The sequence below is a fragment of the Xyrauchen texanus genome, chromosome 11 (genome assembly GCF_025860055.1).
Source record: "Xyrauchen texanus isolate HMW12.3.18 chromosome 11, RBS_HiC_50CHRs, whole genome shotgun sequence".
Lineage (NCBI taxonomy): Eukaryota > Metazoa > Chordata > Actinopteri > Cypriniformes > Catostomidae > Xyrauchen > Xyrauchen texanus.
Genome location: NC_068286.1, coordinates 38,819,983 through 38,834,282, shown reverse-complemented (window position 1 = coordinate 38,834,282; position 14,300 = coordinate 38,819,983). Strand labels below are relative to the sequence as shown.

General features: G+C 41.6%; 1 protein-coding gene across 5 annotated transcripts; it reads left to right on the top strand.

The window, feature by feature from the left end:
• Nucleotides 1–5,484: 5,484 nt before the first annotated feature.
• pcdh18a (protocadherin 18a) lies at nt 5,485–13,747 on the top strand. 5 transcript variants are annotated; one of them, XM_052137634.1, is made up of 5 exons: nt 5,485–8,453; nt 8,727–8,815; nt 9,770–9,939; nt 12,591–12,628; nt 12,840–12,945. In XM_052137634.1, the coding sequence occupies exons 1-4, from the start codon at nt 5,964–5,966 to the stop codon at nt 12,608–12,610; spliced, it is 2,769 nt and encodes a 922-aa protein (XP_051993594.1). In that variant the 5' UTR covers nt 5,485–5,963; the 3' UTR covers nt 12,611–12,628; nt 12,840–12,945. The 5 variants fall into 5 exon arrangements, with proteins under 5 accessions (XP_051993594.1, XP_051993593.1, XP_051993592.1 ...); XM_052137633.1 differs by lacking the exon at nt 12,591–12,628 and having other exon boundaries at nt 8,760–8,815; nt 12,840–13,747; XM_052137632.1 differs by lacking the exon at nt 12,591–12,628 and having other exon boundaries at nt 8,760–8,815; nt 12,837–13,747.
• The last annotated feature ends 553 nt before the right edge of the window (nt 13,748–14,300 follow it).

The window sequence follows — 14,300 nt, the reverse complement described above, 5'->3', positions numbered from 1 at the left end:
CAAGAGAATGTCTACCAACAGAGAATCCATTGATAAGCGCATGCTCAGCCGCTATGGCAGCAACATAGACTTTAAGCATTGCTGGGACAACCCCGGCCCCAAAATGCTCTTACAAAAAAATCCAGCACTGTGCCGACAGGTCAGTTAACTGGATCTTTACCTCATGCTGTATTCCAAGAGCAAAACATTACTTGAATGTATAAAGCTTCCTAGTTGATGGAGCTCTAACATTCAGAATGGTATCAACCATGGAAGGGATAACCCATCATTCAAAAGAGTGCCCCATTGAGGGCCCATACCCATAACTTCTTCAAGTCTGGCCACAGGTGCCAAAAGCTGCCCCGAGCCTGAGACAAGATGTTTGTTCTGACTGCAATCTCCCAAGGCACTTTCTCCAGGAGAGAGACCGGAGTTGAAAACCATACTTCAGATGATCAAAATGGCTCTGCTAACAGAAGCTGAACCTGATCCTACCGAACTTTCTGCATAACTGTGTGGAGCAGACTGATCGGTGGAAATGTGTAAAGACTTGTTGTCAGCCACTGATGCGACAATGCACTGATGCCCAGAGGTGCCGGGGGCAAGAGAGAAAACCAGAGGGGGGAGTGTGACATCTCACAGAAGAATGTGCCATGGCAGCCTCAGTATGACATGAGAAACCAACTCCTCACTGGAGATGGATGTAGGACACCACCGTCCTGTTGTCTGACCGGATAATGACATGGCTGCCCTGAATCTCCTGGAGGAAATCTTTTAACCCAAGCAGGACCGTGCACATCTTCAGACAGTTCATGTGCCAATATTGCTGCTGGCCTGTCCAAACCCCGTAAACTGGATGACCCTTGTATACAGCGCCCAAACCCGTGGAGGAGGCATATGTCATTTTATATTTGCGATGACACACCTGTCCCAGCAGAATGTCCGATATCAGAAGGCTTTCCATGGTAACAGAGTTCGGTAGCAGCCACGCGTCATTTTGAAGAGATGAGTCACATGTATCAGTGGTTGAAGTCCCTTTGTGGAGTTCATCCAGCACTGAAAATGTCTTGCATGCAACATGCCCAGGGGAATGACAGTGAAAGACGGCGACCATGAGCCCCAAAAGCCTGTGAAAAGTTCATGCAGGGCGAACGCGTCCCACTCTGAACATCACTAGACACTGACGGAATGACAGAACATGAGCTTGAGACAGATGCGCCTTCTGTCGCAACATTTCACATGTGGATGCCCTGAAGCCTCTAGGGCATCATAGCAGCATCCATGCATTTTGTGAAAGTGCTTGGTGCCAGTGCTAGTCCAAACGGATGGAGACAAAATGAATACTCTTTGTCCATGAAAGTAAATCTGAGAAAGCACCTGTGCTTCGGCGCAATCTGAAAATGGAAATAAGCCATAAAACCAATCCCCTGGCTGCACTGGTGACATTTGCTACTGGGTCGAGCATTATGAATTGACAATAGTTTGGCATTTAAGTGTCTTAATCAGAATGAGACACAAACCGCAGTCTTTTTTCGGGACCAGAAAATCTGTAAAATCCACACTCTCTCTGAGAAGGAGGAATCTCCTCTAGTTCCCCTTTTTTTAAGAGCGAATGAAAACAAAAATGTGGTTTCTTGAACAGAAATGTCTGTTTTGGCTTACTTTTGGCAACTGCCCCCAAATCAGCTCCATCGATCCTCTACTACTGAGGCTGGTTGAAGGGAATTTTATAGTGTTTTTGCCTTTATTATATACAGGCATAAAAGATGAACACCCTGAGATGCCTTTGCTGCAGGGACAACTGACAGAATAAAAATGTTCCTTGGTATATTGAATGGCGGAAAATTTACAAACATTAGGGAACATTTTTATTGGGGAAAACTGGTTCGCCACAATGAATATGGTGTCCTCATCCTCAGTGCTGAAGGAAACCGCAGTGCGGGACTCAGGGCAAGGATGCAAATGCCCACGTGCAAACTCCACAGGAGAAAATCTAGCCAAATCCTGGGAGAGTGACAGATAGAACTGTAGGTCGACCTGGTGCTAAACTCCCATCCCCTCGCCATCCGCGCTGGCCTCACGCAAGTAAAACAACCTCGTGGCACTGGCAGACATGCAGTCTGCACCAGCATGTGGCTTGACTGAATTTCCAAAGGAGGCAAGCCTTTCATGGAGCATCCTGATTTTCATTAAATCACACTGTGCACAATTCGAACCCTCCAACGTGGTGAAAACATAGACATATAGACATGTCGTGGGAATCTTCACAGATGATGACTCGAGTGCACGGAGGTCCTTGCTTCAACGTGAGTCGTTGATTCAACACGGGCCACATGATATCATGCACTGAAGAACAAAAAATCTGACTAGATGGCATGAAGCGAGCGCCTTTATGGAACCCATGATGTAGCTCCCTAGGGGCGTCGCTTAAGTGCCATCAGCCATCAGCTCCAGACCACGTGACACTCAGGGCATGTCCCAAAGCGATTACGCTGCTTGAGTTTCTACAATAGGGAACCTATTCATACATGAACAGAGAGGGAAAATACATTCAAAATGAAGCCAAGAATGCAACATAGAGGAGCGCAATGGAGAAGATGAAGTTGCGAAGAAAATTAAAAACAAAGACTTTTTTAAAACATTATCAATATGCCAAATGTAGCATGGTTTAAGATGCAAAACACTAGATAGATAGATGGATGGATGGATGGATGAATGATCGATCTTAAAGCAACCCTCTCCTCAACAGTAGCACAGAACAATACTGTGCTCTTAAAAGTGGGCACCACATACATCACGCGAGCAAACAGGCTCTTGAGTCTTGTTATCCCACTCTTATTTCTAACTGAACGACTCATAAAGCAGTAAAAGTCCGTCCCAACCAGGGAGAAGATTACAAAATTGGCTCTTTGGCCCGGTATGAATAACAATGTGCATTGCCCGAGACCTTTGTGACCGGGGGTCTATTGAGAAAGAGAGACGCAGCCCGCCCAGAAAGAGAAAGCGCTAATCGAATGAGGGATAATGAGACAGACGAGATAACAGATGCTCGCGTGCCTTTACAACGGCAGCGCGCGCTCGTTTACGCGCATTCCAGGGAAATTAAAAGGAAAGTTCGCTTGCGGACTTTGGAAGCCAACCTCATTGGAACTGCGCGCCACCTGCTGCGGCTATTGTGTGGCTGGGAGTGGGAGAGTACAGAATATCAATGACAATGCTGAATCCATGGCTTGATTTTATTGCACTTGTGAGGGATGCTCCTCTGTCAAGGATATTGAGATGCAGTGGTCTGGTATGGTGTTGTAAAGTTGTACTGGCACCAAAATGCAGATGTTGCTTTCAGATTGTATGTGCTCGTGTTCTTGTTCAAGCCTAATCAATTGCACATATATTGTTTAAGAGTTGAAGGAGAAAATAATTTTAAAGCATAAAAAATATTTTAAATGTGTGAAACATGGTGATCAAAGTTGCACCTGCCTCACAAACTGGTTTTCTGGATAGCCTACATTTATTTGTTTCATTATTGCATTGGTCACGTGTTTAAAAAGGTTAAGTCAGCTTAGTTTTTTGTATTTATTTAAGCCAAACCGTGCCTAAGTGTATTAAGCCATGCATCTGTTTTTACTTATCACACGTCTTTTAGAGTGTGTGATTTGTCATGCAACACTGGGCATTCCAAAACCCCAGAAATTTTGCAAAGACTTGGGACGTCTTTGTTCGGGAAATGTGATTAGAGCAGAGGTAATTGCATTAAGGCGTTGGAGCCAAAGAGGGTGCTCGGCCGTATCAAACCTGGTTAAACACATCCTGCTAAAATTGGCCGGGCGAAATGCAGATGACTTGCAAACACAGTGTCTTACGAAAAGAATAAACCACATAAAAGAACGCAGCAGGGTCAAACGTGCGCCTTCTGGTAACAGAAATTTCCCGGTATAATCACTTTCCCAAACAGTCAGTGGGTATATAGAACACCCCAGTGCCTAAAAATGGGTCCCCAATTTGATAAAGCGACTCCAGACTTGGAAAAAGAGGGACAGCATTTGTGTCAAATCTGTCGCCATAGGGTATTTTATTAATCCAAGCCAAACTTCTGTGGGTTTGATATGGTTGGCTACATTTCCACGGGTTAATTTATCACCATGGGAATTTGAGTCAGAGTCAGGAAATAGGCCATTTAATGTATTTTATTCATCCGTTTACCCATGAGCATGATAGAGCAACTGAATTGTCCCCGTTTTTACACTCTTAAACTGAACTAATTTTCCTCCATAGTTTAAAATAGGAACCATGGCCCATACACAAATGCAAATGTCAGTCAGTGTTGTCTATGAAACACCTCTCTGCAACGTATATGACGTGTACAGGCCTTATTAATAATACTACTAATAATTAATAAAATGATGGAAATGAATGAAAAATCATTCTGCAAATTACAACATAAACACACACATTTAAGAAACTTCTACAAAGCTCCATTGACTTTTTTGGCATTACAAGAAGGTGTGCATCCTGGCCCACATGGCTCCACATGCCGAAGTCTCCTTGGGCAAGACACTGAACCCCGAGTTGCTCCCAATGGCAGGCTAGCGCTTTGCATGGTGTGAATGGGTGATTGGGACACAATGTAAAGCGCTTTGGTAACCTCTAAGGTTAATAAAAAAAAAAAGTGCTATATAAGTGCAGACCATTTACCATTTACCATTTATTATAACAAAATGTTTGCAAATGTGCAATACGTAGAAAGCTATTTGCAACGTTAAAAATGGGCATCGATTTCACAACGTGGAAAAATAACCAAATGGGAAACATACACTAACGTTAAGTGAACGTTCTGTTTGCTGGATAAGCGCTTACATTTATATTGGGTTAATATATTTCTGGCGAGGGTCACAAAAACAGACTTTACGCGCGCGATTTAAAACAGAAATATTCACGTGCGCATATTGCTGCTTGCGCCCGTGAGCAAGTTTTTCACTCATTCATCTGAACAAGTGATTCGACACACGGCTTATGTTCAAGTGAAGATAGCAGATGACTAGTCAGCAGCGCGTGAGAAAACATTGCACCCATGACAAGGGAAAGCGGGTGACACAAAATGCAATAATGCAACGTTATGGCCCCTATTGGACAGCTTTAGATTAGAACAAATATTAATCCTCTAAAAATTAATGCCGGTTGACCTTTTTAACCTCACAATTAGATCTAGGCTACATTTGATTTGTAAATGAGACCAACTAATAAATGCATCTTTCCTGTGTCTGCACAAATTTGCATTTAGAGGCTTGAGATAAAACAGTTAAGATAATAAGTGAATTAATTGTTTAAAAACGGACAGCCATGGGTAGGGAAAGTTCAGTTCGAGTTAGTCTTTAATTATGCACTCTCGTCCTTTGTTGAGGCGCGCTCAGGAGCGCGCGAGCGCGCGCGCGAGAGAGAGAGACCAACCCTAAAGGGCGGAGTTATTCCCTTCCGTTCTTCCCTTTATTTAATTGGGATCTGTAGTGGCTTTGTGTTGAATGGTCAGTCGCATGGAGAAGGGGCAGCCCAAGATTTAGGAAAAGCGTTTTGTCTGAAGCCGTGGCTCTAAGGGGTCCTTTGCTATTTTGGGTTAGTCACACACAGAGTATTTTCAGACAGCGGGAGAGAGATACGCGCGCACGGACTCTACAGAGGGAGGTTGCGCTTCCAGCCTCTTGATACGTGCAACAGATTTCTCCTTGGTGACAGAGGGATATGTGCTTTTGGTTTTACAGACATTGTTTACTTTATGTTGCTGTGATCTCTTAATTTTCCAAGACCAATTTTTACACATTGGAACATTTCTGAAGACATTCTTCTGGATTTGGAATGTTTTTGAAACAATAACAACGCATGTAAAGGATTGAGGCAGCTCAACAAAGGAAGCGACAATCATTCTGGGAGTTTATTTTTGTGCCTGCAAGATTCCATAATTTTTTTTATTTTATTTTATTTTTTAAACCAACATGGATACCAACAAGGGCACATTCTTCTGTGTCACTTTACTAAAACTTGCTGTGCTTGTGACATTGGCGCGGTATGCCTCATCTAAAACTTTGAAATACCACGTTTACGAAGAGCAGAAGGTAGGTACAGTGATCGCCAGACTTAGAGAAGATGTTGCCGATGTTTTATCGAAACTTCCGAGCTCGATTCCGTTGCGATTCAGAGCCATGCAGCGCGGCAGCGCATCTCTCCTCGCCGTGCGCGACCAGGACGGAGAGATCAGCATCAGGACCAAAATAGACCGCGAGAAACTGTGTGAAAAGAATCTCAACTGCACTATCGAATTTGACGTTCTAACCCTCCCCACTGAACACCTACAGCTGTTCCACATCGAAGTGGAGATTTTGGACATTAATGACAACGCGCCACAATTTGCCCGCTCCGTCATTCCCATAGAGATATCCGAAACCGCTGCTGTGGGGACACGCATTCCCCTTGACAGCGCCACCGATCCAGACGTCGGGGAGAACTCTTTAAACACATACTCTTTGACCCCTTCTGACTTCTTTAAGATTTATATTCTTACCAGAACCGATGGCGCGAAGTACGCGGAGCTCATTGTGCTCAAAGAATTGGATAGGGAGGTGCGAGCGAGCTATGAACTCCAGCTCACAGCCTCAGACAGGGGCGTTCCCCCCAAATTTGGAACGACGCTCCTCAAAATCAGCATAGTTGACTCGAATGACAACAATCCGGTTTTTGAGAAGCCATCTTATGAGATAAATTTGCTTGAAAATTCACCTATAGGCAGTCTGCTAATTGATCTGAATGCCACTGACCCAGATGAAGGCACTAATGGAAAAATCGTATATTCTTTTAGCAGTCATGTGTCCCCTAAAATTTTAGAGACATTTAAGATTAATTCCGATAATGGTCAGCTAACGTTGATGAGAAACGTGGACTTTGAAACCACAAATTCTTATGACATAGATGTTCAAGCTCAAGATATGGGCCCCAACTCCATGCCCGCACACTGTAAAGTCATAATCAAAGTAGTAGATGTGAATGACAACAAACCTGATATCAGTATTAACCTGATGTCCACAGGGAATGAAGAGAAAGCTTATATATCAGAGGCAGCACCATTAGATACGTTTGTAGCTCTGGTGAGGATAGATGACCTGGACTCTGGGTTGAATGGAGAGGTGGAGTGTCGACTCCACGGCCAGGGTAATTTCAGACTGCAGAAGACTTATGAGAAGAACTACATGATCCTTACTAATGTAACTCTGGACAGAGAGAAAAGGTCGGAGCTCAGCTTGACTGTTATAGCTGAGGACAAAGGCTCTCCAAGTCTGTCTACAGTCAAACACTTTACTGTTCAAGTCCAGGATGAGAATGACAACTCACCAATGTTTGAAAAGAGCAGGTATGAGATTTCTAAGGCAGAGAATAACTCACCTGGAGCATACCTGTCATCTGTGCAGGCCTCAGATCCAGACCTAGGTCCTAACGGACAAGTGAGCTACTCTATAATGGAAAGCATGATCCATGGGAGTTCCATCTCCACTTATGTCACCATTGATCCATCGAATGGAGACATTTATGCATTACGTACCTTTGATCGTGAAGACGTGAGCCAGATCTCCTTCCTGGTTCAGGCACGGGATTCTGGAAGTCCTCCGCTTCGCAGCAATGTGACTGTTGCATTGACTGTCTTGGATGAGAACGATAACAGGCCGGTCATCATGATGCCACAGCTATGGAACAACACAGCTGATGTTCCACTATCCAAATATGCAGAGGCGGGCGATGTGGTCACTGTTGTCAGGGCAATAGACTGTGATGCTGGTGCCAATGGTGACCTTTCATGTTCTATTATAGGGGGGAACGAAGCAGGTTACTTTAACATGGAAGCTAAAACGTGTGAAATTCGCACCAATGTCAGCATGCAAGAAGTTCCTTTGGACCATGTGGAACTGAACGTTCTAGTGCAGGACCATGGAACCCAACCACAGAGCACCAGAGCTCTATTAAGGCTTTCATTGTATGAAAATATTGAGAACCACATGAACCCCCATCTGACGGGTGGAGGAACCGGAGAGAACCCTCTAGATATCTCACTGATCATCATCATTTCCCTTGGGGCAATCTGTGCCGTTCTGCTGATTATTATGTTGGCCTTTGCCCTTCGCTGCTCACGTGAGAAGAAGGACATACGCTCTTACAACTGCAGGGTGGCAGAGTCCACCTACCAACAGCACCCTAAAAAACCATCACGGCAGATCCACAAGGGTGACATCACTTTGATGCCCACGGTCAATGGGACCCTCCCAATCCGGGCACACCATTGCTCGCCCTCCTCCTCACCAGAGCCTGAACGGACTCACATGGGCAGCCGGCAGAGCCAGCACAGCCGTCAATCACTGAACAGCTTGGTCACCATTTCCTCCAATCACATCCCTGAGAACTTCGCCCTGGAACTTACACATGCCACACACCCTGTGGAGGTAAAATGCACACTTGTAACAGCAGTTGATGTCCATTCTAACTGACATTAACCTTTATAAAGTGTTTGTGAATTCTTTGTTTATACTCAGTGTCATCATGTTTTCATTCATTTTTCATCTGTTAACATTCATGTCATTGAATGGTCTTTGTGTGCTAACACTGTTTTCATGTTCATTTGTGTGTGTGTGTGTGTGTGTGTGTGAATGAGTGTTGTGTTCCATCAGTATTTTTATTTTTTTATTTTTTATTTATGTCATCTGTTTTTGCTATAGCAAGTCTCACAGCTCCTCTCAATACTCCATCAGGGTCAGTATCAGCCGAGGCCCAGCTTCAGAGGAAACAAATACTCTCGCAGCTACAGGTAAACTTACAACAAACAAATACTACGCTCCAATCTCCAACGCTTTATATGAGCATTATGTGCTCTAAATAAGATGCTAAGGTAGATGGGTAGTAATACCCAACCTGTTGTGGGGTGCTGGTTCGATCGGATTGGATGATAGGTATTCTAAAATGTTTGTGGTAGAATAGGACAGAACTTCCCTGTTGCCGTGGTCACCCACGTTCGCAGATCCTGATTGGACTGCTCCTCACATGAGGTCATAGCTTGCTTTCTGTGCTTTTTTTCCTGTTCCTCTCATCTGTATTTTGTTCTTGGATCATGTCATTTTATCATGTGATTATTGTTGCGACCACTGTTTTATCCAATTACATATTTAAAAATCATGTTGATGATTTAGAAACATGCTTGCATTAGTTTATGGTTTTGCCTTTTTGTCCTTCATTCCTCATCTCATATAAATCAAATTGTGTAAGGGACATTTTGGTGTTCATGATAAATGTATAGTGCCAAACAGCGTGGAATCACTGTGTATATGTTATATGTAAATATTTGTATTTGATTGGTGGCTATGATATATGAGGCGTGTGCTTGTATGCTCTGAATATGCATGTTCATAGACTGTATGCAATGCATAGACATGATTATGGGAAACTTTGTACTGAGTAAGTTAGATGACTATGTAGATCTCAGAAATCATTTATGTGTGTCATTCTGGATGTGTTTTATAGATATACAGTATATAGTGTGTGTGTATATATATACTGTGTGTGTGTGTATATATATATATATATATATATATATATATATATATATATATATATATAGATATATATCTCATAGATAATAGAGATTTTCTGTAGATTTAGAAGGTAATAATTTATTTTACATTTATATTTTTTATCTCTTGCAAACAACTCAGTATTGCTTTCAACTTATACCTATGTGTGTTTTTTTGTGTGTGAATATGGACAGGTACGCCCTCCAGGACATGGATAAGTTCAGTCTGAAAGATAGTGGGCGTGGCGACAGTGATGCGGGCGACAGCGACTGCGAGATGGGCCGCGATTCGCCCATCGATCGGTTGCTAGGCGACGGCTTCGGAGACCTCTTTCACAGTGATGGACACCACCGTCTCCACCCAGGTAAGAAATGATCCCTGATTGGTCTTAATGGTTCCTCTTGTGCCCATTTGGAGCATATTGTATCACTCTGAACTATGACATTCATCAGCTTGATTGCATTGAGCACAAAGCTCGTTAACAGTTTATGATGCACTATCCAACTTACTGTCTATGGTGACTTAGTTTTATTACATTATGAATGCAGTCAAGGAATAAATTAAATAACCTGTTACTATCTGTCTTGACTCATGAGCTGAACTTCAAAAAAGTGCAGATTGGCAGTGCAATGTACATGTGAAACAGTTTAGTTCACCCAAAAATGAACATTTTGTCATTATTTCCTCACCCTCATCTTCTTCCAAACCTGTATGACCTTCATTCTTTCATGAAACGCAAAAGGAAAATGTTAAGCTCAATATAAAATAGCAACGTTAAACTTTGTTGAATATTTCTCCTCATACTGTATGTCCCATGGATGGTCATATGGACCGACATGAGGGTTAATGACATCATTTTCATATTGGGTAATCCTTTAAGCAAAAAGCCTTTAGTATTTGGCTGAAATCATGTTATTTTTGGAACCACCATCTTTTGCGATGTCAATCTGTTTCATCGCTCATTTTTGTCTTTAGCTTAAGACAGTGTATGTGTGTGGAGGTGGGGATTGGAATGTTATTTCCATGTATTCATTCTGTCCTCTGAGTGACAGTACCATGCTTTCAAAATCTGAACTGAAGAAAATTCACAGTAATTGCTTTCACATTGCCGTTTAAAACCCCCTTCCACTCACATTCTCTCTCTCTCTCCCTCTCCTCTCCCCAGAGAGCCCTACTCCTCCTCTTTTATAGGAAGAAAGCAGCCTGTGAGCATCGATTAGAGAGGTTCACCCTTTCCTCACCAAAGCAGTTTATTGTAATTTCCTTTCCATTCTGTTTTCCCCACCCCAGTGTTTCACTCTATTCCAGTTTGTCCTCTCTTCTTTTCCCCTTCTTGCTGCTTTGTCTTTAATTTAAATTCAGTCATATGCTAAAGTAATTAATGATAATCCAGCTCAACAAAGGATGTCAGGTTGCACAAGAGAAACTTGAAATGAAAGATTGACAAAATCTCTTTCTCTCCTCATACCTTCTCAACCCCTCCCCAACCCACCCACCTCTGAAATCCTTTTTCTAACTTCCTTAACCTTATCATCCCTCTTCATTTTCCCATTTTCGCTCATACCTCAGTGCTTTCTGTCATTTTCCCTTTGTTCTCCTTCCTTTCCTTTCTCTATTTTCACAAGCCCATAAGAACATTTTCGTTACTTTAAGGTTGCTCTTTCAAAGATCAGCAGACTAAATGGAGTTCTCAATTATGTTTCATTGAATTATCAACTTTATTTCTGATGTTTGTTCTAAAATTCCATTGGAAAACAATAAAAACAGACACAAATGAGCCAACTGTTGATATGAAGTAAGAGTTATAAAAATAATGTCACATTATGTGCGATATCTTAGATCTGAGCATAGATTGAAACATTGTGCAGCTCTCTTTTGAAACTCTAGTGAAGATGTGTGGGATAACTTGGGTCTTTTTCTTTGTAGAAAAATAGGAGAAGCAGGAGACTTCAGCAAAATATCCTTACAGTATTGCGGCAATACCAAGGAAAAATGTCCACTAAGTGGCACTAAAAGCAAGTTCTTCTAAATAGATTTAAAGGGATTGTTCATCCAAAATGAAAAGTATCTCATCATTTACTCACCCTCATGCCATTCCAGATCTATATTACTTTTTTTCTTCTGCTGAAAACAAACAAACATTTTTAGAAAAATATATCAGCTCCTTTGGTCCATACAATTGAATGGTGATCAGACCTTTGTAGTCCAAAAATTGCATGAAGAAGTCTCAATCTCTTAATCTCTACTTTAAATTTCACTTTTACATCTAAAAGTCACATGTGGTGCCGATTCTGTTTCACTTTCACATCTGAAAGTGAATTTTAATGTGGACATAAAAAAATGACTTAAATATTGCTCTGTTTCTCACCCACACCTTTTATATCACTTCAGAAGATTTAGATTTAACCACTGAAGTCTCATGGATTACTTTTATGTTAGCTTAATGTTATAGTACTGTGATACTACCTATTCTTCTGTTCTGCTGAAGAAAGAAAGTTATTCATTTCTGGAATTGCATGTGGTTGAGTAAATGATAAGAGAATTTTCATTTTTATGTGAACCATCCCTTTAAGGTTAAGATTTTGATTTTAAATCAGCAAAACCTACAGCACCCCCCTAGCCGAAACCTTAAACCTAAACCTAACTAACAGTGTCATAAAAATCAAATATGAGATGAAAAGCTCAATTGCTCAGCTCACGCGTTGACTCACGTGCTCTTTAAGACTTGTATCCCGGGCTTTGCATCATGAGTGCAATACTCTATCATTTGAACTACTGAGCAATTGGAACAAGCTTAAAAATATAGTTGTTTATGTAATGCAATTATTCAAATGTATAATTTAAAAAGTAATGTGCCATAGTAAAAATGTTCTGATGTCATAAGATAAAATTGTGTGAGGAACAAGACCAATATTAAGTGTTTATGAACTGATAATGGTGCCCTTTTACTTGCCATATGTGTGAAAGATATTAAAGTCATTGTTGTTGTTTTGCCTCTTGTGTTCATATCACCAGAAAACTGCCCGGATACATAGAACAAGGCACGAAAAAATGTAGGTCTAGCAATGTGATTCTACAGTATCACAGATTCCAATTCTATCTGGGAGAAACAACTGAGATATTAAAGAGATCTCATTTGTTTTTTTCTTTCATATGAGTGTTGCTACTCAAGGGAAAACAGATTTTACCTTTAAAAAAAGTTGGATGATGGATAGCCCTACTTTTAAAATTCTTTGTTAAATTTCTCTCTATTTCTCTCAGCAGTCTTGAGGTTGTGTACGGAGGAGTGCCATATGTTGGGTCACTCTGACCAGTGCTGGATGCCATCTCAGGCATCCTCAGATTACCGTGCTAACATGTACATCCCCGGCGAAGAGAGCAGGCCTCAGGTCCTGGAGGAGGACCAGCAGTCAGTTGACTCAGCTAAGAAGAGCTTTTCCACATTTGGTAAGGACAACGAGGAGGAATGTGGCGGCTCACTTCTGTCAGAAATGAACAATGTCTTCCAACGTCTCCTGCCAACGTCTTATGCTGAGGTCAGAGAGATCAACGAATGTGCTGCCCAGCCCTCTTCCTCTGTCGCCATGGAGATCAGGAAGGGCTTCCTGCCGGGTAAACCATCAGCGTCAAACTCCACCTACCCACAGGGTGTGGCCTTGTGGGCCGCCAATGCTCACTTTCAGAACCCTGGTGGTGTTGTGACAAGCGGACATGGCTCGGCCAATCACGCAGCATCGCAGGCGCATTTAAAATGGCTGCCAGCGATGGAGGAAATTCCAGAGAACTACGAAGAGGATGACTTAGAGAGTGTGCTCAGCCAGAGGCAGGGAAAACGCAACGACACGAGACACGAAGTTGACGACGCTAGCGAACTTGTTGCCGAAATTAACAAATTACTTCAAGACGTATGCCAGAGCTAAACAACAATCTGTTAAAGTCTCCCTATCTCATTCTTTTGCTTTCACTCTATTTTCATAGAGTGAATTAATTATTTAAAGAACGAGGGAGGGAGAAAGTGAGATCAGTGCTGTAGCCTTGATTGAGTCGCATGTGAAAATGTTTGGTTAACATTTTTTATGTCAGAATTGGGTACTGACTTTTTGGTCTTTTTGTACAAAAGTGAACACTGTGATTGTAACCTTTTCATTTATCTGTTTTCATATTTAAATGTGTGTGTGTATATATATATATATATATATATATGTATATATATATATATATATATATATATATATATATATATATATATATATATATATGTTTGTACAGAAAGCAATACAAATGTCTATTTTTATACAGTATGCCAGTGCACGTATGTAAAATTTAACCAAGATTTGTTTGTATCTTGAAAATGTTCAATATGCGTGTGTGTGTGTGTGTGTGTGTGTGTGTCTGAGAGAGAGAGGCTGTTTCCAGTCAGTACAGATTTTACAATGTATTCAAGCTGTTATTGGTGGTCCAGTTCTCTGTTATTCTTGTGAACACCATTGTGAACATTCTAAGCAGTGCTAAGAACGATTCTATTTCCGTGGTTTATCCATGAGTAACTGTGAAATGTCCCTTGGGACCTTATAAGATTTTTTCTCTTTGTCAACAGACCTTTCTGTGATGATTTTACAATAATGTTGTATTAAAGAATTGACACAAATGTTGCATTAAAGATAATACATTTGGAAATATCTCTGCTTATGATTCATTATGTATCCTGGATCAAATCCATCTATT